General features: G+C 35.2%; 2 protein-coding genes across 2 annotated transcripts; both read right to left on the reverse strand.

Moving 5' to 3' along the window:
* Positions 1 to 667: 667 nt before the first annotated feature.
* Positions 668 to 1,450, reverse strand: LOC102670325 (uncharacterized). The gene has a single exon (XM_006588776.4). It carries the CDS (start codon positions 1,337 to 1,339, stop codon positions 1,001 to 1,003), a length of 339 nt encoding a protein of 112 aa, XP_006588839.1. The 5' UTR covers positions 1,340 to 1,450; the 3' UTR covers positions 668 to 1,000.
* Positions 1,451 to 12,481: 11,031 nt separating this feature from the next.
* LOC100781682 (transcription initiation factor TFIID subunit 12) lies at positions 12,482 to 20,333 on the reverse strand. Its single transcript, XM_003537014.5, has 9 exons — positions 19,663 to 20,333; positions 19,409 to 19,552; positions 18,180 to 18,653; positions 16,323 to 16,397; positions 14,056 to 14,134; positions 13,919 to 13,983; positions 13,773 to 13,808; positions 13,342 to 13,530; positions 12,482 to 12,771 (listed from the first exon to the last, which is right to left on the reverse strand). The coding sequence occupies exons 1-8, from the start codon at positions 20,176 to 20,178 to the stop codon at positions 13,396 to 13,398; spliced, it is 1,524 nt and encodes a 507-aa protein (XP_003537062.1). The 5' UTR covers positions 20,179 to 20,333; the 3' UTR covers positions 12,482 to 12,771; positions 13,342 to 13,395.
* Positions 20,334 to 25,506: the final 5,173 nt, after the last annotated feature.

Raw genomic sequence — 25,506 nt, forward strand, 5'->3', positions numbered from 1 at the left:
CATTGCTTAATCCTTCTTTTTTTGGGTATAAATTTCATTGCTTAATCCTAATTAGTCATTTGATTTATTCTACATAATTGAAAGTTAAAAACAAAAACACAAAACTAGCCGTTGCTAGATATTAGTAGCTTTTAATTGATTATTGCACAAGAATTAAAGGAAGAGATAGGATGTTACACGCGATCAAATTTTGACTGTAGAAAAAATCCTGCTGCAGAAATAGAAGAGGATCCAAACTCAGCTTCAACCAACCTCTTAGCTTCAGTTGTTAGACGAAATACCATGACCATTTAAAAGAAAAATGTCTTTCTTCACGTTTTTATATATTCTCTTTAAACTATTTATAAAATGTCAGTGTTCAGTTGAAGGAAAGAAAAAAAAAGGCAAAAAAAGAAAAGACTCAATATAATAAAAACAAAGGTATAACTGTACAAAAGGTGATGTGAAATAATTGGATTCTATTTCTTGTTTTTTTTTTATCAGCTTCTCTAACAAAAAGCTCATGCAACCACACAGATAAATATTTATCAAAAAAAAAAAATTGGATATATTTTTGCCTATAGAAAAAACTATATAGATAGATATTTATCACACATTCCTCTCATTTGTGTCATTCTTTTTTTTTAATCCAAGTATTTTTTTTTTCACTCTGAATAGAAGACTAATCTCTTGAAATATGATCATTCATTTAAGGGACAAAATATACTCATATTTTCATCTATATATATTTTACACAAAAACTTCGCTACAATACGTGCTCTCATACAAAATCACAAATCGTTCAGAAAAAATTGAGGTGGAAGTTCATAACCACTTTGATTTGATGTATTATGCTTCCATCCTTCTAAAGACGAGCAATTCGCGCGGAAATTGAAACCGTAATTGGTTACATAATAATGCATACATGAGATGCCCTTTCTACAAACAAAGACTTACATGTAACCTTGTATCACATAGCAGAACCTTGGGTAGAAGAAACATTATCCCAAATTGAAACATTTTAGCCTCTATTGGTGAAAGGGTTAATCTTGATAACTAGGCCAGGGAAAACATCATCAGGATCATGGATATGTGGGTTCTCTTCAACAATATAAGGATCCCCACATTTTTCACTGATTGTTTGTAGCGTCTCTCCCTCACGAACCACGTAAATCTCATCACACGCCTTGTTGTTGTTGTTGCTAATATTGCCGGTGACACTCCCATGAAGCATCATCTGACTTGTGAAATCACTTGTGTTTGACTCGCAGCTACTCAAAACCAGCATTAGTGCCACAAACACAGAACAATTCCATGAAATCTTCTCTGCCAATGTTGTTGAAGAACACCCACAAGCCATGTCTGAGTTCTCAACAATTTATGCACCCTTTTGTTGGCTTTTCAGCTTCTTGAAGGTTTTGTTGCTTGAAAAAAAAAAGATATATCTCTCTTAAAATGCCAATGTAATAATATCTATTGTTTTAGAGGAATATATATATATAGATAAAAATGAGATGGTTGTGGTTGGAGTGGGTATAGTTTTATGTGGGGGTTGAAATGGCTCGCTCCTTCGAGAAAGTAAGTAATTGTCAAGTGCACAAGGGTATGACCCAAAATTTAAAATGGGAAAGAGTTGGTTTATCTGCTTTATTAAATGGGAATGATCTTGGTTTTGACTTTGCTTGTTTTAGGGCATGGTTTTTCCTTATCTCTTGTTCTGATGTCATGGGCTTAAAATTTAAAGTAGCTTAGATATTGGTTAAGGAGCTACACTGATAGAGATTTTTATTGGGATGTATAAAATTATGATGTTAATTAATTGTTTTGTATTTTTTATGATTTTCATAATAAATAATTTTTTTAGTTCTTTAACCAATGTGTTAACAACACACTAGTTAGCAAGACCTAAATTTAAATTAGAATTAGTCTCTCCATTCCAAAATAATTGTGGTGTATATAAGAAGAAAAAATAAGTCTCAAAATAATTGTAATTTTAATTTTTAATGTAATATTAATTATTTTTTATTTATACTCCTAATAACTACTATTGTGTATGTGTTGCTTCCTTTTCAATAAAAAAAATTAATTTAGTAAAATTGTTAATCTCTTATTTATTTATTAGTTTTTTTTATGTATGTAAAAATTTAGGACGATAGTTGCAATAGAACGGAGGGAGAGTATAATTATTCCTCTTCCTTTGTTTCTAAGATTCATGGTACATGAGTCAGCAAAATACATAGGACGAGGAGCCTCTTTGATTTAAAGAATTTGGAAAATTAAGAGCACTTCGAAATGTGTAAGAAAAGGTTGATGCAGAACAACTTTGTAAGACATGATTAATATTTGGTTGAGCAAACCGAAATGGCTGAATAAGCTAGGGATGATGCATGATAACAAATTATACTCATCCACCTGTCCTTCAAGCTTGATGCAAATTTCATTCAAGAACAAGATATATATACTCCTTAGGTATAAATAACACCAACAATTCTCGACCATAATTGTACGTAGATTGACTGGAAAAACCGAAAAGTCCTAAAAGCAATGAATTATACCTACTCAGGAACAACCTATGGTTGACATCCTATAATTACTTTTAAGTAAAATGTTTTCAATTGATCTTCAAGCCAAGTGGAAGTAATAGTAGCTGACGTAACATACATTTAGTGATGTATAAAAGGAATAAGGAGGTATGCAGGATAAAATGAATTTATATATATATTTTTTGTCATCAAATGATTACATTCTTTTATACTATTTACATGACAAAGAATGCCTAAAACTTAGAAAGGATAAGAAGGAATCAAATATCAGACAAGGCATATTCCTGTGCTATTGGACAGGTCACTAATTCTAGAATAATCACTAAATACAATGGAGAAACTAAGAAAAGAAATAAGGCAGCTGCTATGACTATGTTGTATTGAGACTTGAATTATATGCTTCTTCTAATAGCCCCCCACAAGCTGGAGGTACAAAGACATCTAGTAACTGTAGCTTAGAAACATTATCATGGAAGAGTCGTGGAGGAAGTGATTTGGTAAAAATGTCTGCTAATTGGTTAGAAGAGGGAACCGATCGAAGAAGCATTAGGCCCTCTTGAGACTTTTTTCGAACAAGGTGACAGTCAATGTCTAGGTGCTTTGTCGCTCATGAACAACTGGGTTGGCAGTAATATGCAAGGCACTATTGTTGTCACAATACAGAATAGATTGTTGAGATGGAGGCAGGATTTTTAGATCCTGCATAAGATAAGTAAGCCATTGTAGCTCACAAGTGGCAGATGCAAGAGCCCTGTATTCAACCTCAGAAGATGATCTTGAAATAGTGGTCTGCTTCTTTGTTTTCCATGGACAAAGATACAATAACCAGTAACTGATCTTCGTGAATCAATACAAGTGGCCTAATCGGCGTCACTAAAACCAATCAACTGTTTTGGACAAATGTGAGGGAAGAAAAGACCTTTCCCAGGACAGCTTTTAAGGTAATGGAGAACTCAATAAGCAACTGCAAGATGAGCCTTGGTGGGTTTGGACATGAATTGACTGAGTTTTTGTGTTGCAAATGCAATATCTGGTCTGGTGCTCGTTAAATAGACAAGTCTTCCTATGAGTCGTCTATAACGAAGAGGATCATCAAGGAATCCAGAAGAGTCAACATGAAGGCGAAGGGAACTATCCATTGGTGTAGAGGATGGTTTGCAACCAAGCAGGCCAGTATCCTTTAAGAGATCAAGGCAGTATTTTCTTTGACATAAAGAGATGCCTTTTATGGAATGAGCAACCTCAATTTCCAGGAAATATTTAAGTTGTCCCGAGTCTTTAGTATGGAAATTGGAATGAAGTGTGCGCTTAATATAGTCTATTTCTTGAACAGAATTGTCAGTCAGCACTATATCATCCACATAAATTATTAATGCAGTAAAATCAAACCCATGAGATTTAATAAACAGGCTATGATCAGCATGAGCATGTTTGTAACTACAAGACAGTAATAATTGAGAGAGCTTCTCATACCATTTTTCGTTTTCTTGCTTCAGACCATAGAGCGACTTGCGTAGTTTGCAACTCTGATTGGAAGAGTAACCAGGCAAGCCAGGTGGGATGTCCATGTATACATCTTCTGAAAGATCACCTGGTAGAAAAGCGTTACTGACGTCTAATTGTTGAAGGTGCCACTGATTGATTGAGGTAAAAGGGAGAATAGTACGAACTATGGTCATCTTAACTACCGAAGAGAAAGTCTCAAAGTAGTTTATTCCTTCAACCTGAGAATATCCTTTTGCAACGAGACGGGCTTTGTATCGTTCGACACTACCGTCAGGTAATTAACCGCTTGATTTTATAGACCCACTTGCAACCAATTGAATGAACATGTGAGGGGGTGGGAACAACATCCCAAGTCTGATTTGACTGTAAGGCCTCAATTTTGCATTACATTGCATCGCGCCAACATTGATGCTTACTGGCTTCGTGGAAGCAGGTTGGTTCTTCATCAGATGAGAAAGCAATGAGGTAGTGATGAGATGGAGAAATTTGAGCATAGGAGAGACAAGCTTGGATAGGATATGAGCAAGTGGAAGAGAGTTGAGCTTAGCTGACTTTATTAAAGGAAGTTTGTATTGATAATCGAAAAGATAGGAAGGAGGATGGGTCTTGCTAGCTGAACGGCGAGGAGAAGAAGGTTGATGGGAGATTGGTGATTCATTTGAGGAAGGAGGAGACATGGTTGATGGTGAATAAAGGGACGGCTCGTTGAATGGAGGATTGGAAATAGGGCTACTAAGTGAATTTGGTAAAGGTGATGAAGGGGATGTGGTCTCAAAGGGAACAAAAGGTGTGTTGGTTGGTATAGCAGGTGAGGATGGTGTATTTAGTAAGTTAGTGATGGAATTATTAGGAAGAGGAGGTGAATGTTGGTTTGGATTGATAGGAGTAGTGTGAAAAGGAAAAATTAGTTCATGAAATATGACATCTCTAGAAATGAAAATCTCTTTTGTATTAACATCCAAAATCACATAACCCTTTGTACCATTAGAAACACCCAATCAAGCTCATTTTCTAGAAAGTGCTTCAAATTTGTGATGTGGAATGTTTGTTGAAGCAAAACATAGACAACTAAAAATCCTAAGTGAAGAAAAAATAGGTTGTTCTTTATATAAAAGATCAAAAGGGGTTTTATTTGAAATGACGGGTGAGGGAACACGATTTATAAGAAAAACGGCATGTTTAATAGCATAACACCAAAGGTTTGTTGGAATTTTGGATTGAAACATGGGGGTTGTAGCAACATTAAGAATATGTTGCTGCTTGTGTTCCACTCTTCCGTTTTGTTGAGGGGTATAAACACGGCTAGTTTGGTGAATAATTCCCTTTGAAGAAAAGAAATCCTTTTGCGAAAATTTAGGACCATTGTCAAATCGAATACACTTGACCGTTGTTTCAAATTGGTTTTCAACTAGAGCAACAATGTTTTGCACTTGAATTTTAACTTCGCTTTTGGATTTTAGCAAAATGATCCAAGTGTATCGACTATAATCATCAAGTATAGTTAGAAGTACTTGTGGCCATGAATGGATGCTTTAGAAAATGGTCCCCAAATATCCATGTGAATTAATTCAAAAATTTTAGAACTTTTGCCTGTACTAAGAGAATAAGGTAGTTTCTTTTGTTTTGCTAAGTGACAAACATCACACATTTCATTAGAATCCTTTGAAATAAAAGGGTATTGTTAATGTATAAATTGAGACGATTTCCAGATAAATGTCCTAATCTAAAATGCCAAAGCTTTGAATCATTGATGGTGTTGGTAGTAATGTTGTTTGTGGATGGTGACCTATCTTTTCTGATTAGCAAATGGAATAGTCCTTCCTTCAATCTAGCCAAACCTTCAACGTGCTCAGATCCTGTATTTGACAAGAAAAACTATCAAAAATAACTCGACAAGGAAGATAAAAAATTAATTTAGAAATGGATAATAGATTAAAGTTAAAACCAGGAACATTTAAGACATCATGAATGGGGAAATTAGAAGAAAAATAAATAGTTCCTGAAATTTGGGCTTTGACTATTGACCCATTGGGTAAATTAATAATTATTGGCTTAATTTTGGAATAAGTATGAAAATAATCTAAGGAAGAAGTAATGTGATATGTGGCTCCGAAGTCAATTATCCAGGAGGTGGTGTGTGAAGTAGCAGTGTTGAGTGTGTGTGTGTGGTGGAAATGGAAAAAGCAAATGAGCTACCAAAATGAGAGTTACGAAAAAAGGTTGGGCTAGAGTAAAAGAGATTGGTCCGAATGGGAGTCTCATCTGAATTCACACCACCAAATCCAGTGGCCAGTTAAAGAAGAGTCATCAAGTGTTGGTATTGGGCTGGTGTGATGTTAGGCCCATTCCCATGAGATGAAACTTGCTTGTCATCTCCAATGTGAGGTAGTGCGCGAGCCTCATTCCCAGGTGCGGCAACGGCATTGTTGACGGCTTTACCACCAGAAGCTCTGCCACCAGAAGAAGATTTGTGGGGAAGACGAGGTCGCCTTGGGTATTTGGGATCCCCTGGAGGGTAACCAAATTTGGCATAACAAACATCCTCTGTGTGACCAACACGTTCGCAATGAGCATATTTCAGTGGCGAGGTGCCAGTTCGCTGAAAGCAGGAGTCCATTGTGTGGCCAAGACGTCCACAATGATCACATTTCTTGGAAGTTTTAGTCCCCCCTTGCTGCTGAGGACCACGGCGAGAACCAGAAGCAGCATTGACAAAGGGGTTTCCATCAAGCGAAGACGAAGGAGGAGCGGAATGCTGGCGTTTGTGTTAAATAATCATGGAGAACACACGAGTAGCGGAAGGTAAGGGATCGAGAAGCAAAATCTGGGAGCGAGCCATGGCAAAGTGTTCATCGAGGCCCTTGAGAAAACGGATGACGAAATCTTATCGATGATACAGCTTTGCAAAGCAAGGGCAAGGAATCAAGGGACGAAAGTTATCAAGTTGTTCCCAAAGAGACTTAAGTTTGGTATAGTAGTCAGTAACAAAGAGGTTACCTTGCTGGAGGGAATAAATTTCTTCCTGGAGCTCAGCAACCCGAAGGAGATCTCCTTGTGTGAATCGTTCTCTGAGGTCAGTCCAAATGTCAATGGCTATCTCAAGGAAGACTACACTTTGAGCAATGGAAGGTGCAAGAGAGTTGAGAAGCCACGACATCAGAAGAGTGTTGCAGCATTCCCAGTGAGGGTAAAGAGGGTCTGCTTCTGAAGGAATCGGTATGGAGCCAGTGAGGAAGTCCATCTTGTTTTTGGAGACAAGAGCCATGCGTACAGAACGAGACCATGACTGAAAGTTGGGTCCCATGAGTACAGGAGTAACAAGGATGGAAGATGGGCTTTCACTGGGGTGAATATAAAAGGGATTGGATGGGTTTTGGCTAGGATCAGAGAAGGGTGGAGGTGGTGGAGGAGATGGGGGATCCTCCTCACCAGAGGAAGTGCTAGGTGTGCCGGCCATGGAACCTTGAAGGCTTTGATACCATAAAAGGAACAAAGAGGTATGCAGGATAAAATGAATTTTTGTATATATTTTCTGTCATCAAATGATTACATCCTTTTATACTATGTACGTGGCAAAGAATGACCTAAAACCTAGAAAGGATAAGAAGGAACCAAATAACACACAAGGCATATTCATATACTATTGGACAGGTCACTAATTCTAGAATGATCACTAAATACAATGGAGAAAATAAGAAAAGAAATAAGGCAGTTGTTATGACTATGTTGTGTTGAGACTTTTAATTATATTATATGCTTCTTCTAATAATGTAAAGTGTAACATCTAATTTTCCTAAATAAATTAAAAAAAAATTTAGTAAAAAAATAAATAAATAGAGTTTTATAAAATTGTGAGATTTTTATAATTAAATAAATAAGGAGAAATGATTTTATTAAATCAAATATTGATTTGAAGAAAGAAACAAAAATATTTTATTTATTCATTTGATAGAAAAAAAATAGAGTTTCTTTTTATAAAATAATAAAAATAAATAAATAAAGTAAATAATAGTTTGTGAGTACCCTAGTTATAAATAGAGACTAGGTTAGTTTTTTAGACGATAGCTTCTACGCCTCCTCTTTCTCTCAATTTCGTTTTCCCTTCTCCTCCTCTCAAAACCTTCTCTTTTTCCCGCATACCACCAAACCTGTCTCAAAAAAAACAATAATCTTTGTCTCATTCACTGTTGGATCATCGTGAAATTTGATAATCAAGTTTGGAACTCATTTATTAACATTCTCACCGTTGGGAATTACGAAAACAAGTTGAAGCTGAGAGAAATACCCTTTGCATCGTAACTTTTTCTTTTCCCGTAGAAATCCAAAATTGTCTCAGTAAAACTACGATCTCAGACTTGTTAACCGTTGGATTGTTGTGAAATTTTGATATGTGGTTCGTGATTCATTTAGTCACATCTTTACCGTTGGGATTTGCATAATAATATCTTTGGAGGGAGAAATAATCATCGAACATAGACGATGGAATAGAGGTTTCAATCCCTTCTCTTTCTCTCTAACGTTTGGGAACCCTATTAGAGCAGTCAAAGGAAAAACTTGAGGAATCTCAAGAAACCGTTAGAGATGTCGCTATTGCTATCGCAATACACACGTGTAGGGATGAGTTTATCGTAATTGGGGTTAGAATGAACATGTGTAAAGATCCTTAGATGATTAAATTGGGGTATATTTTGGGATGTTTATTGAATTATAATTTTTCCTTTATGATTGTAAATACGATATTGATGTCCTAATGTGAATTGGTTGATAAAATTGAGTGCTCTTGGTGTTTTCATTTTTTTATACCTATGATTTTGATATAATTGTGTGAAATTATTTGAGAGGTTTTACTCCCCATATTGTGATAAACCTTTTGTATAAATTGTTATATTGGAATTATGAAATTGTGATTGAAATTGTATATAAGTGATAAATTGAATATATGATGAATTGTAGAATAATATATTACTTTGAGATTATAATATTGTTATGGAGATTAAGTATAAGTGTAAAGTTGAATGTGTTAAATTGCGAGATACACGTAAACATAAGATGGTTGATTGTGACATAATGAGATATGAAGTAGTGAACATGAATTTTAGTTGTAAATAAGTGTGTGGTTAACACTTGATGTGACGTTACTTGTGTTGTGAGCTGTGAATTATACAATAACCCGACCAGTGTTTATCTTGAGAAAAATGTTAATGCACAGTGTTAAAGGGAAAATGTAGGTTTCCTAGTTAAGAACTAGTGTTAAATTGTAGCGCAATGTGTTTGAAACACGAGTGTGAGGTCATGAGTATTGTATAATTCATGAGCAGTGTCTGATTGCAAAAATTGTTTTAGGGGTTGGACCTGAATCAGGAAGGTGAAGCCCTAACGGATTCTTCAGAGTCTAGGCTTTAGGGGTAAAAACACTCGGTTTGAGTGCTCCTTTAAGCCTATGTTGATCCCATATGATTGGAGCATTCACGCAAAACGGAGTAACCCTGACTGATCACTTTATGATTTTACTTAGTGAGAGTGACCTGACATACTCATTGTGTGGGATGTCTTGTTATGTACTCCTAAGCACCCCAGGGTGGTTTTTCACTAACATGGTATCACATTGCAGGTAGGCTTGAGTCTTAGTATAATTGTTGCATAACGCTTGCTAATTGTTTATTATGAAATTGATGAGTGTTATTGTGTCTTGACTCGAGTGTGTGATTCATGTGTAATGTGATTAGTAATTGAAAAATAAATTTTAAAGATAAAGTACTGAAGTGGCGTGGATTGTATTAAGTTGAGTTATGTTATATATACTTCCATAATTTATTTTGATTACGTTTTGTTTATTTGTTTTGTTATTTTTTTTTTGTGATAACTCACTCCTTGTGTGCTACTTGTGTTTGGATCCTGTGATGATCTTGAACCTTGTGTTCATGGGAGCAGATGACTAGGTGAATGACTTTAAAGAACCACATGTGAATGTGAACCTTTTACCCATGTGAATTTGTTGATCAATATTTTTATATGTTCTATTTATTTATATATATGTCAGAGTAGAAGATGTTACATTCAATACTAGAGGTACAAAAAAAAAATCTTCAACTTAAATTGGTTTTTCTCTGCTGAAGAGTTTATCCTCCCCCTAGAGTCTAAGAGTTATATACAGTTATATTCCGTCAAGATTGGTTTGATAATTTCAAATTCTATTTAGTTTTATTTTTTAAGGACAAAATTAAATACAATTTTATAGGTGCTTTTGATATTATTTTCCAATCAAAATAGGAGCTTCACTAATTTGTATAAACCTCCTAATGCAGACTTTTGTTATGTGAATTACTGTATCCTTAATTAGAGAACAGCAACAAAAGTAAATGCATCTAAGTTTTTTCATTTAACAACTAAGGGTTAATTAGTTTTTTTTGCTAAGCATCAAGGGTTAATTAGTGTGTTAATGTATGCCTAGTTTACTAGCTTTCGGTTTTGGTTTATTTTGAATTTTTCATTCTAATGTTGTAGAATTTTGCTAAGTTATGTATAATTGGTTTCTCGCCCAAATTTGCAGTTTAGAATTTATTTAACAAAGTAGTCACTTTCTGAAATGCTATCTTCTGCATATCCGCTAAATAAATACTACTATATCCTATGCATAATAAGAATAAGCTTAAGATTTCCATGTGCAATTGACTGTGACACGAAATCTTACCAAGAAGTAAAAGATAACAAATTAAAGAAGAATATGATTCTGCGAAGTAGTCAAATCCTTAATAATTATAAATAAGCATGAGAGCAATTCACACGGTTGATGTTGATGCAATTCCAAGGCAGGGAACTAATAATGAAGACCACTAAGTGTTGAATTATTTTCTACTAATCAATCTAGCTACTATTTATACACTCAGGGTCTTAATGGGAAATTAAGGCCAAGCCCAAGGTAGCTAATGTTGCTTGTAAAGTACTCCTACATCTTAAAAACTTGTGAAAGGTCAAACTCCTAATTATGATTACGGGTGCTTATGAAATAATAAGAATTTAATTTTGATATTCTGTGATTATAAACTAATTAGAAAATAATTAAACGAGGTTTTAAAATTAATTATTACAAAAATTAAGTACTTTCAATTATATTAATTCATTATTGGATTACTCTTCATAAAACTTTTATACTTCTAGCATATTCCAATTAAACTCGTGAAATAGACGTTGCACCCTTTTTTCACTGCAACAAAATTTGGGGCACTCTCTCCGCGCAGATAATGGAATTCTTTTGCCTTGTGGTAAATTAGTTTTTGAGTATGCAGATATACCAGCAGATCAAGGGGTTACGGCTTACACGGGTGGGATAAGAAGGAAAATTTTGAGCATGATAACCCGGGCCCCCGGATAATTTTCTTATGTGCGTGGGCTATCCAATTATATATCAATTTTTTAAAACTAACATAATCTTTGACTTCTCAGCCGAATCTTAAAGTATCTTTGCATGTTTTGATTATTTGAGTCGATTATAACATTAATCCTCATTCTCAAATTTAGTCATACTTAAAATTCTTCGTTTCTTCTCACAAATGTGGTTTGCAAAAATCGAATATAAATATTTCCTTACATTGGGTTTTATATATCAATTTTATGTTAGGACAAAAGCCACATTGATATCAAATTATCAATTTTAATGTGATACCATCACTCTTTTTTTTAAGTGACACCCATCACTCTAAATATTGTAATATCATAAATCTTGCACAAGTTGAGTTAATTAAAGCATTAACAAGGAAACCCTAAGGGGTTGGCTGAGTGGAGCAAGACGGAGTATCGCATCTGACAAGTTGTAGATTTGAACCCCCGCTCATTTTCTTGAGATGAGATAAATGTAAGTATTACTATAAACGTTCTTTGAACCCATAGGTTTTTCCTGTCATGGACTAGGACACCATCTCCTACCCCTAAATTTTAATGACTAAAAAAAAGCATTAACAAGGGAAAGAAGTTAAATATATGTTGTAAGTTCCATTACCATCGGGTGCAATCACATGGTAAAATTATATCATTAATAACTTTAAAAAACATATTTACTGATTTAATTGTTATAATTTGAAAATTGCATGAAGTGGATTAAGTTCACAAATTCTGTGATTCAAAAACTGGCTGGATACTTGCATTAATTAAATTATATGCCTATCTTTGTAAACTATAGACCCTAGATTAGTCGGAGAGAATATAAGCATTGATCACTTTAGTTTCTAACTTTTGAAATGTTTTAGTGCCTAATTTAATATATAAAAAATTAGTTTTAATTCGTTTTATGGAGTATAGTTATTTCGTTTAATCCAACAAATTAGTTGTTGTGTTGTTTTTTTATTCCTTTTGTTATCTGGAAAACAACTTGTATTCCGGAAAACTTAATGTGGAATTATGTTTCAACAATTCCGGACTAGCCAACCCGTAAGGGGCACAAAAAAAATTGTATAGTATTTCGGGAAAAATAATTGCATATATATTTCAGGATACTATTTGCATCTAAATTAGAAAGTCGATTATAACAATAAATGGCCCAGCCTACCCAACCAATGACTTTCTTACTATTATCAACACAAAAACATTTGATGTAGCTGAAGCCAAATCATTTTTCTTCCTTTCTTTACGGTTTTCAGTTGCAAGACGATTCCATATCAATCTTGATTCCCCTCATCTTGTTTTCGGTAACGCTTCTAAATTCAGACTCCTGCTCAGGTTCTGGTACATGGAATGCTCAGAAAACAGCCTGAAAAGACCGATGATCACCCTAAAAGAACAACTTGGGTGCAAGAGAGAGAGAGAGAGTAACAAGCCAAGAAGCAAAGAAGTAATGCATGAAAATAACAAGTTTGACCAGGAAAACGATTAGGTCGAACAGCCCTCTAAACGTTAGGTCAAACAAGTTTGACTGGAAAAAGGTGGGCCACTTGGGAAAATGAGGTTGATGCTTAGCATAGACTAACGGTACCAATGAGGGTCCTAGCTACAACATTATGATTTTCGACCCAAAAACAAAATTTACAACAGCATGAGACCATGACATGCATTTTTAAATGTTTATCCGGGTCAAGGCTTAACATGTTTGGTTTACCAAATAGACAAAGTTAATCGATGTTGTGAACTTCTATCATCTTCTCAGGAATCAGGGTAAAAAATAAACGCATCACTCCATTCAACAATTTGGTGAGTGTGAAATCAATTTAAAGCATTCCTAGGTATCCAATTCATGTGAGCTTATGAATGACAGATATAGATGCCATTTATGTTCACAGTGCAGAATTGCAAACAGGAATAACTGATTACAAAATTCAATTACCTCCACCAAAGTGGTTCCTCCATTGTTGTGTAAAGCATAAACACGGCATGCATCCTATAAATTTTTTAGGTTTGGCAAGCCAATGATATTCAAAGGTGTCTTCCCTTGATTACCCTTTGCACTACCAGATGCCTGGCCAGCAGAGCCCTTCCCATGTGCTGCCTCAGTTGCAGCCATTGATTTTTTTATCTGCCAAACCAAGATAAACAAAATCATAATAATCACCATCATCACATTAATAATAACAAAAATAGAACTATACATTTACCAAAAATAGGATAAGAAAATAAAATAAACACAGGCAAAGCAAGGTTACTGCAAAAAGTCTACCAACAAATCTTCATGCTAGCAGAAATGTGCAATCACAAGAAACACAACTAACATACAACATAACTACCATTATAAGAAGAGAAAGAGAGACCAAAACTTACAACTGTTAGACGCTCTTTGTGAATATCACTTGTAGTCTGGAAAACCATCACAAATTACATACCAAGAATATGAAATTCGAAAGAGCATAAATCAATCAATAAAAACTTACACACAAAGATACAACAGAGATTTCGATAATTCTTACCGGTCTTCTGTAGCTTTTAATATCATCACCGCCAAACCCAAGAAGTGTCATATTCCAATTTTTCTCTATAAGATGGCAATAGAGTTAGGCATCAGCTGACAATAAAATCTGAGCACAGGATCTTACAAATAACTAACCAAGATGGAGCAGTATGTCCTTTGCTTCTAAAGTTGTTGATTTCCGATGCTTGGCTAATGAACAGCCAGACCTAGTTATCTATTTAAATAGATAAAATAATGGACATTACTGAAAACAATCTTATATGAGTATATAGAAAAAAAATCAGAATAAGAGGATTATCTGAAAGAAGACCAAGAGCAATTTAGAACATGATTATTTCTAAACAAATTAATCATCATCACAAAATAAAATAAATCATAGGAAAGAGGAAATATAAAACAAGCCAATGACGATTAATTTTGGGGCTTAAATTTTATTTTTTTATGATATTTTGGGGCTAAATTATCAACAAACGAGTGAAAAACAAACTGATAATCATTAATCATAATTAATCATCTTCATTACAAGCATGTCCTTTTTTCTCTCTAAAACCATGTCTTTAAAAGCCAATACAAACTACAGTTTACATATAAAAACACGACAGAGATAAGAAGGAAATCGATTACACTAGGTGAACATCCATGTAATTCTGAAAACTTAAACCAACATCCAACCATTGATTTTACATTCCTAATGGCTCAAAATAATGTAATTTAATGAAAGGGAGAATAGTGAAGCCTAACATTTATAAGGAGAGACCGGAGAAATATAACTCCAATGAAAAGCAATATTTTTGTTATTAACTTTAATCAATAATTTAAAAATAATGTTATTCAAACTATATGAATGTATAATGTTCATAAAAATTTGTAATTTTTCATAAGTAAATGTAATTATTAAATTTTAAATATAATAAAATGGTTGTGAATTCAATGATATTTTTGTTTATTTGTAAATCGTAATTCATTAAAACTACAACATTCGTAATTAAAAATAAAATATGGATACAGCATACTTCAAAGATGAGCATAGTATTTAGTATTTAATATTTAAATATAAAATACTTCCTTTGTCCTTAAAAATAAGACTTTTTTAACTAATTTACACTCTTTAAGAAAGTTTAGTTAGTAACATTAAATTTGTTGGCAATTTGTATTAGTTTTCCAAAATTATCCTTAAAATTATTGGGACTCATCATCTCTTTCTACTCACTTAATTACTTTTTACCTAATTAATTAATGTGTGTTACCCTTCTCCTTCTCCTCCAATCTTTATAAGAGAGAGAATGCATTTATTAATAATTAGGGTATTTTGATAAAAATAATAATAATAATTAATGCAAAAGACAACATGAAAAGACACTTATAAAAAGGGACAAATAAATTTGAGAAGAGTCTTATTTTTAGGGACAAAGGTAGTAATAAATAACTTGAGCAAAAATATCCAAATAAACTTTGAAATTTTTTAAACTTTCAATATAAAAAAGTATATGTTGAGCTTAGGGTTGTTAAAATAATCTGAAAAAATTATTACAGTATATTATTTTTAAAAATTAACATTCAGAATGAATAATCAAAATCTCTTTATTAAAATTATATATGATTATTCTATCTACTTATTAATGCAATAAAAAGTAATAAACTAATAATGAGAGTTCACTATTCTTTCTCTAATAAATTAGATGATTTAGAGCCATTACCATTAGATTACAATCAATAGTATCTCCTCCCACACATGCATGAACACAAGCATGCATATATATGGCCATCTTCCAGCCAAAAGAAACCATAGCTAAGTTCAGTCTGTGAAACCCATTGATTGAGATTCAGATTACCATAATATTAATTACTTCAACCCAGGAGAAAAACAAAATAGTAAACTATACAAAATGCATGTCCACAGCAAGCCTTTATCTAATTATTATTAAACATAGCAGAACCAGACTGATTTTCAATTAATAACTAACCATTTCTGAACATTAGTATATGCAGTAATAATTGCTGATATAAAATATACCAAAAGAATTAGAATCAAATAACAAGTACAAGCAATGGAAAAAGAATGTCCAACAATCAGAAAGATGGCAGAAGAAAACCTCTCAATATATGTTCTCTACTTTCAGATCCAACTTAGAAGACACGCTAAACAAAAAAGCATAATAATAAACAAAACAAAAAGGCATTACACAAATTAGGGAGGTATATTGAAAACCAAAATATTATGCTTAGAAATCATTAAATACAGTAGCTCATGGTTCAAAATAATAAATGAGATAGTAAAAACAACTTTGATTACAAAAAACATATATATCAACACAAAATAAAAGATAAATTTTATCGACATGCAAAAAGTGAACAATCCCATCAGCCCAGTGAACAAAATAAAACAAAATGAAAATACTCACAGACTCTAGAAAATTTTCTGCAATATCTACAAGAATGTCTGCAACTTCAGGCTCCAACTTCTCCAATGGATCTACCTGCATATAAAGCAAAATGTAAATATAGGACAAGAAACAAACATATTTCAGGAAACTAGGGCAGTTACAAGCTTGCAGAATCATAGCAAAATTGTAAACTTTGAAATGCCTCATGCCATATTGCATTTGATAAGCAAGGTCAAGGTGTAAAAATAATAGAGCTGTATTTTTGCAGGAAAAAAGTGCTTAAGGAATCATCCATTGAGCAACAGAAAGGAACGGCAACTGAAAGCAGTATAATAGTTTCAGCCACTGGTATGATAACCATAAAACACAACCAAAAGAGGATAAATAAATAGCACACACAAATACAGTGGCATGTTTTTCAGCTGAATTTTTGCACAATAATTAACTCTTTCTTTAAAAGCTCTCGGTCTCAGGAAGTTACAAAATGAAATTATTTTCTCAAAATAAGCTACTCCAAACACACTAGGTTAGGCCAATGACATCAAAATAATCAACCTACAGGTAAACTCATAAATCCAGTAATCCAAATCATTAGTTATTTGCATCTGGAAAACATTATTCAGTTATTGTTTCTACATTTTTCTCACACATCTCAAACACTCAATTAGTAAGATTAAGAGTATTTATTGAAGTTTGTGCATTCATTAAAAATACTTAAAAAATAATACTCTTATTTTAAGTGTGAGAGGAAGTGTACAAGAGTAGCTGTAGGTCTGTAGCAATACTCTTTATTACCAATAGATTCAAATTCAAATTGCCAGGAAAGCAGGAACAAACCCAGAAGCCCAAAAAAATGTCAGAAGCTTTGAAGGAGAAACAGAGATGGCTGTAAACAGGATAGAGACAGAACACGGACACAGAAGCTTTGAACTCTTCTCTGCAATGCAATCTTTCCCAAACCATGAACCCAGCTGCAATAAATGTGTCCAGATTGGGAAAGATTGCATTGCAGATCCAGTCTTACAAGCATGATTGGTTATTTCACTCAGATCACACAGTTGCAATCCAAAGTGTGATCCAATGCAGACAGGGCAATGGAACTTGAAGAATATAGTGATCCTATGAGTATGATCACAATATTGATAACAACGCTAAAAACTAACAAGCATTTTTACCATAAAAAATTTAGAGAAGTGAGCAAACATTCTATAACAATTAATTACGTTAAATTCCATGTATACTTTAGTAGCACAACATCCCATAATTTTTTTTTTATTTTAAAAAAAGGTGTCTAGCATGACTTTCATTTGGATGGGTCAAAACAAATAGTATAGAAAGAAAACAGATCTTAACAAAACAGTTATTTACTAAGAGAATATAGAACCTGCGAATCTAAATTACTAGCTAAAGCCATGGTTACACCCTACCATAGTTCCATTTAGACTTCAGTACATTATGATGGACTCAAACCTAAATGGTTCCAAGTCCCAATACAACTTTTACAACATACCACAAACTCTGAAGTTATCTAAGTAGCAATAAGCACTTGTAAGCCACCATCCAATTCCTTACATGTCTGATATGGAACCGGGGTATCAGAAAATTTCATAAATGGACCTTTAGGAGAAATAATGAAATTCTTTTGAATTTCAACAGGCAACTAGAATGAGAACTAATAAAAATGATTAATGCAAGCCCTCTACATGTTAAATTGATTTTCTTTCATTAGGAAGTTCCTACAAGAGACCTCCAGCATTCCTACTTGGGCAGCAAAATCTAGAGAGTTCCACATGTGTTTATTAACAATAAGTGCTGGAAAATAGAATATAAGCCCAGAAAATCTTCTATGGAACACAAGAGAGTAGCATAGTTCACCTGATTGACTAGCTCATGGATACTTCTTTTGCTGAGAATACTATTAGAAGATTCATCAGTATCTGTGTTTGTTAATCTACTTCGAGTCCCTGGTTGAGCTGCACTAGATTGTGCTGCCACAAGAGATGAAGGTTTCTGATTTCCTGGCCCGTGTACCCTCATAATCTGTGGCTGATGAGGTACATGTAGAGGAGCCCTGGGTGGCAGAACTTGTTGCCCAAAATGCTCCTGCGATTGATTAGCCAGCAAAGGTGTTGGTGTGGATTGCTGCTGCAGAGGAATATGTGGCCTTTGCTGCATGGATTGTGGGTTCAATTGCTGCCTATAAGCTGCGGATGGCAAAGGAGGCTTCCCTTGTGGCCCAGATGACAACCATGGCTGATTAAGTGACTGCATGCTTAGTGATGAACTCGGAGACGGAGTAGCAGGTGATCCCACTGATGAGGATCTCATAAGTCCATGCCCTTGAAAACTCTGAAGAAAATGTAACAAATTACAAAATCTCCTCCCTTTTTTCCTCAAAATATGCATGTTGCATGCAAAGAACAAGCATCACACATAAAATTGAGCAAACCTCTCAAGTATAGGTAACAATTGAAATTAAGAAATGCTCAATATATTTACAATCTTACACACATACAAATCACAATGGCACAATATGGATCACAGTACTTGTATAAATAAATAAATAAATACAGAGAAATTTTAACTGGTATATTCCTTCACCACCCCTAAACTAGGAAGAACCCCCTTACTCATTGCAGAACCAAAGAAGTGCACTCAATGGTCCCACATGGCCACATAAGAGTTGATAAACAAATACAACTCAGTCGTCTCAAGTCTCAACCAGTCCCAGATGAGTTTTGATTTTACAGCCTCATGCAGAAGGCAAACAAGTAAAATTCCACCAATTTATAGAAAGCACCCAAACTATACTTCCAAAGACATCCAACCCCAGCTTAATTCTAGTGGCACAATGGGTTTTAAAATATGGTCCGCAACCTGATTTCAACCGCAACATCAAGGTTATTGGCATCTCTACGACAATAACACAATCACCATTGTGGTCACATGGGCCGCATTTGCCCACAATCTTTTACATTGCGATGAAACTGCAACTGCAATTTAAAACCTTGAACAGCACAAACCCTCTAACTAGGCCAAGCATAAAAAAAATGCAGAAGTGATAAAAAGCACACAACAAGCAAAGTCATAGCATTCACACTAACTTGTGAACCAGCCGGTTGATTATTCGGTGCAGAGGGTGGTGGAGGTCTAAGCGACGATTGCACGGGTCTCTGTTGATGTGCACCGATTCCACTTGGCCGCATTTGAGACCCTAACATCCCCGTTCCTTGCACCGGCGTCCTCACCTAAACGTAGTCACATTCATACACAAACAATTGAACTAGTTAAAAAGCATGAAAAAAAGTAACCACATTCATACTCAAAATTCAAAATAATTTCCAATGCCAAGCATTACTTGAGAGGTGCTTGAATTGGAGGTAGATTCAGCGACGTTGACTCCGGTTCGACCCAACCCCCCAAAATGTTGACCGAAGGAGGACGAAAACGGAGGGGAGGGGCTCTGGTGGTGCGCGGGCACACCGATCGCCATGCCGCCCCGCGGCGGCGGGGCGGCGCCGGGAGCGGAGGAAGGCGGAGAAGGGGAGGAGTAGTGCGGGAACTGCGGTTGCGATGGCGGCGACAAAGCGCGGTTGAAGGGCTGGGGAGGCGTGGGAGTGGTAGTGGGAGTGGGAGTGGGGGGTTTGGGGCTCGGGGCTTGAATTGGGCCCGGGCCAGGGGCAGGGCTGGGGTTAGGGTTAGGGCTAGGGTTAGTGTTTGGGGGAGGCTGTGGAGGAGCTGAGATGGGAGGGGTTGATGATGTGGAAGGTGGAGGGAGAGGGAGAGGAGGGGATGGTTTTGGGGGTTGAGATTGCGAGGGTTCCGCGGCGGCGCTTCGAGCGGTGGTGGCCGTCGCCGGAGCTTGAGGATCCATTGGGAATGCGGTTGGAAAGTTTAAAACGGAGGAATGTCACTCAGTGAACGTTGGTGTAATCTGGGGCTCTGCTTAAGCTGTGATATGGAACAAATATGGCTTGAAATTTACAGGGAATTCGGTAATTCGGATTCATGTAAAATAAGAAAATGGTCGTAGAGGGGAAAAAATAAAAGAGAATTATTTAAAAGAAAACTTACAAGTTTTCTATTTGTCAAGTTAAAAAAAAATAAACGAAAAAACAGAAAAGTAATAGGCAGATGGCCACTTCTGAAAGTGTAGAGTATTTATAATTTAAAAAAAAAATACATGTATTTTTAAAAATAAACAATTATTTTCATCCTTAAAATTATATGACATTAATAAATTCGTTTTTAAAAGATGAAAAATAAAAATTTATTTTTGAAAGTATAGAAAAATATAATAAATACATTTTTAACTTTTTCCATTAATGTTAATAAATCATCATATGTTACATGTTACAAGGAAAATATTTACTCATGTGACTTTCATTAACATGTCGAAGCATTAATTTTAATTTCACTTTTTGCTCTCTTCTTTCTACTCATGTGTTCTTTCTTCCATTCTCCTCCTCCTTCTCTTGGACCATTGTCGACGAGCTCGTCTTCATCAAAATCATCAACAAGAAGATCACGGGACAGCATGAGGGCTACGGTTTCATCAAGTTCCTCTCCCACACCAAAGCTCAGAGGGTTATGCAAACTTACAACGACAACCAAATGCCCATCATCGACCACGCCTTGGGAGTTGCTACGTGCACCCAACATTATTGCTGTGACACCCAGCAAACAGTGAAGTGGCGAAATTGCCCTTCAGGAATTCTTCTTCCGGAAGACGCTTTTTCCGGAAACATTCCGGAATACCCTTTTTCTGGAAACTTTCCGGAAGAACCTTCTTCCAGAAGAAGAATTTGTGATTTCCGGAAGTACTCAGAAACTCCTTCCGGAAGAACGTCTTCCAGAATGTTTCCGAAAGAAGCTTCTTCCGGAAGATATCTTTTTACTTTCGGAAGAAAGGTCTTCCGGAAGTTAGTTTTTTTAAAAAAAAATGTTTTATTTTGTAATAATTTACTTTTAATGAATAAACTAAATTATAAAATGATTAATATTATTATACATAAATAATTAAATAATTAGTGAACGTAATTATGACTAATATTTATAATTTGTTTTTTACGCGCATGTAAAATATTAATATATTAATTTGTGTGACAATTTAGTATAATTTAAACATAAAAATTAATTAATTCGTAAATTTTATTAAAAATATAAATTTTTTATTATGATAAAATTTAATTTCTATTATAAAAGTTAATATATAATAAAAAAATAATTATTATTTCATAACAAAGTGAAGAAAAAATAATTTTCATTTTATAATAATAAGTAAAAATAAAATAATATTTAATGCATATGTAATGACGATTTTGTTCCTGTGTAATTTTCTTTAAATTTACGCGTTGCACGGTTGGATTTCACGCTTTCGTTACTCACTTATTTTACTGCTTCTTCCTTCTCTGCTTTCTTTCGATGGTTTTGGTTGTTGTTGCTTTCGGTTGCTTTCGGTGGTGGTCCCTTGCGCTTTCCATTGGTGGTCCCATGAAGTATTTAAGATTTGGTGGTCCCGGTGAAGCAGGTGTTCCGTATTTGAAGTTTTGTTAGTTGTTGTTCTTCCTATTTCGTCGGAGGTACGCATTTATGAGTATTTTTTTCATTTTGCGGCTAGTTTTTAAAGAAGAAAAACAGTAAAAAGCTGTATCCGGAAGAAATTTTAGACACGGTAGGAGGAAGTTCCGGAATGAGAATGTTAGTAACTTCCGGAAGGAGTGCTTCCGGAAGTTACTAAGGTCTATTCCGGAAGAAGGTCTTCTGGAAGTGTTTTCCGGAATCACTTCTTCCGGAATAGGCCTTGGTAACTTCCGGAAGACCTTCTTCCGGAATGTTGAATTATTAGCAAATTTTTTTTATTTATGTTTTAATATATATATATATATATATATATATATATATATATATGTGTTGTGGATTATTGATTTAATTAGGTATAATGGTATAATATTAAATGATTTAGGTAACTTAATTGTATTTTGTTGTAGTAGAAAAATGTTTTATTAGTTGTTTATTATAGTGATAAGTTTAGTTTAAGTAAATAATATAGTTATAAATTTAGAATATATTTGTATTAGTTGTTAGTATGTTTGTTAGTTAATAAGTGGTCAATTTATGGATGTGGTTATATGATAATTTGAATATACTTGTGTATGATGCATATGTGCTGTTAATATTTTTGTTATTTAAGGTGTAGTAAATTTTTGGATGTGGTTAGATGATAATTTGAATGTACTTGTGTATGATGCATATGTCCTTAAGATGGACGAAGATCAATGGAGGTATGACTTTGCGATGTCACAAGAAGTTCATATGGATTATGATTATGATAATCAAGAAGAATGTGGGGTGAATGAACCACATGCGGAATGTTCAAATGCTTTTAATACGTCTCAGGTAATCATAGATAATTTGAGTCATTTGGTTGAATTGATGTTTTGTATGAAAATTAAAATGTTAGGGTTGCGTTGTAGGTATTCGCTACTCAAGATGATGTTTTGCAATGGGCTCGAACAGTTGCCCATGAAAATGGATTTGTTGCAGTGATTATGAGGTCTGACACAGAGACCGGTAGCAGAGGAAGAGAAGTTCATTTGTCTTAATTGGGTGTGAAAGGAGTGGTACGTACAAGTGTAAAAATAAAGAATTCGTTAGAAAAGACACTGGGAGTAGGAAATGTGGTTGTCCCTTCAGACTTCGTGGGAAACCAGTGCATGGAGGGGAAGGTTGGATGGTGAAGTTGATCTGTGGGATTCACAATCATGAATTGGCGAAGTCCTTAGTTGGACATCCATACGTCGGGCGATTGACTAAGGAAGAAAAGAAAATTATTGTTAATATGACAAAGTTGATGGTGAAACCGAAAAACATCTTGCTAACGTTGAAGGAACACAATGCCGACAGTTGCACCACGATAAAGCAAATTTATAATGCAAGAAGTGCATATCATTCATCAATAAGAGGAGCTGATACCGAAATGCAGCATCTGATGAAGCTTCTCGAAGGTGATCAATACATTCATTGGCATAGATTGAAGGATGAAGTTGTGGTGCGTGATCTGTTTTGGTGTCACCCAGATGCAGTAAAGTTATGCAATGCATGTCATCTAGTGTTTTTTATAGACAATACCTACAAAACAAACAGGTACAGGCTCCCACTACTTGACTTTGTTGGAGTGACACCAACGGCGATGACATTCTCTACTGGGTTTGCATATCTGGAGGCTGAGCGTGTTAATAATATTGTATGGGCTTTGGAACGATTTCGAGGCCTATTTTTAAGAAACGATCGTCTCCTTCTTGTTATTGTCACTGACAGAGACCTAGCACTGATGAATGCAGTGAAAACTGTGTTTCCCGAGTTTACTAATTTGTTGTGCAGGTTTCATATCGATAAGAATGTGAAGGCGAAGTGCAAATTTTTAATCGGGGAAAAAAATGAGTGGAACTATGTAATGGATAATTGGGGTACTTTGGTTGATTGTCCGTCCGAACACCAGTTCCATGAGTCACATCAAAAGTTTCAAGTTGCTTGTTCGCCTTGGCCGATGTTCATTGACTATGTTAACGACACATGGATTATCCCCCATAAGGAAAAATTTATTACAGCATGGACGAATAAGGTCATGCACCTAGGCAACACAACAACAAACAGGTATTAAGAACTGATTTTATTTGTTAGTAAGGATTAGTATTAAATGGTATTTAATTGTTGTATATTTTCATGTTTGTTGTGTATTTTAAATGTAGGGTTGAATCAGCTCATTGGGCTCTCAAAAGAATACTACAAAATAGCGTTGGAGACCTATGTAGTGTTTGGGATGTCATGAACAACATGATCACGTTGCAACACGTCCAAATTAAAGCATCCTTTGAAACCAGTACGCATGTGGTTGGGCATGTATATAAAAAAACCTTATACAAGAGGCTTCTTGGGATGGTTTCAAGGGATGCTTTAAATCAGATTGCTTCTGAGGTTGACCGTCTATGTTATCTCGACAACAATCTCTCTTCTTGTGGTTGTGTGATGAGAAGCACGCACGGTCTTCCTTGTGCATGCGAGCTTTCTAGGTATACTGCTGGCAGCGTCCCATTGGAGTCAGTCCATCTTTTCTGGAGGAGACTTTGCTTTTCAGACCAAAGGTTATGTGAGACGGAAGGTTTGATGAACTTGATGTGGCTGGCAAAGTAACTCTGAAGAGTAAACTTCGAGAAATTGCATACCCTGATCATAACTCTATGTGCCCTCCTCCGTTAAAGGTCAACACTAAAGGTGCACCGAAGAAACCGATGAAAAGAAGTCAAAGATCCACAAAGCGTGATCCGTCTTACTGGGAGTATGTTGATGTTTTTCATTCTGTTCAAAGCAGCAACTCTCTAGTGAAACGAAGTGCATCATGTTCTCAACCGCCTCAGCCAACAAGGATCTTCCCGATGTTGGATCAATTTGCGTCATTCTTTCAAGGTTTCATTCGTGACGTTGTGGATGTGAAAGCGGACGGTAACTGTGGATATCGATCCATTGCCGCTTTATTAGGTATGGGGGAAGATTCGTGGCCGTTAGTGCGTAATGAATTGATTAAAGAACTTGGTAGGTGGTCGCATTAGTACATGAACCTCTTCGGTGGCATAGAGAGATTTAAACAATTAAAGTTGTCCCTACTTGTTGATGGCTTTTCAAAGGTATGTTTTTAGGTTAATTTTTTTTAATAACAATGTTTAAATTACTTACATGTGTATGTTTGGTTCATTCAGGTTAGTGTGGACAAGTGGATGGATATAACGGACATGGGATATGTGATTGCTTCACGGTATAACGTAATCCTTGTATCGTTGTCCTGACAACAAAGCATGACATTTTTCCCTCTAAGAAGTCAACCACCACCTGATTCTTCTAGCCATCGCATCATATGTGTCGGTCGCGTGTTTGGAAATCATTTTGTTCAGGTACATTGAATATAGTTAGTATAACAATTATGCAATGACTTCGCTGGTTCGTTTGGCACGGTCAGCGCATGATATAATGTTTGTTCATGTACAACATGCTTATTTGAAAGACCATTGTCCCTTGCCGCCTTCAGCGTTGTTGTGGTCAAGCAATTGTTATTCTCAGGCAAAGCAGTGGGCAATTCCATATATTAGTAGAATGCAGCAATACACAAGTTTGATGTCATTCAAAACACACTATGTAGACCTAAATG

The sequence above is a fragment of the Glycine max genome, chromosome 10 (assembly GCF_000004515.6).
Source record: "Glycine max cultivar Williams 82 chromosome 10, Glycine_max_v4.0, whole genome shotgun sequence".
Classification (NCBI taxonomy): Eukaryota; Viridiplantae; Streptophyta; class Magnoliopsida; order Fabales; family Fabaceae; genus Glycine; species Glycine max.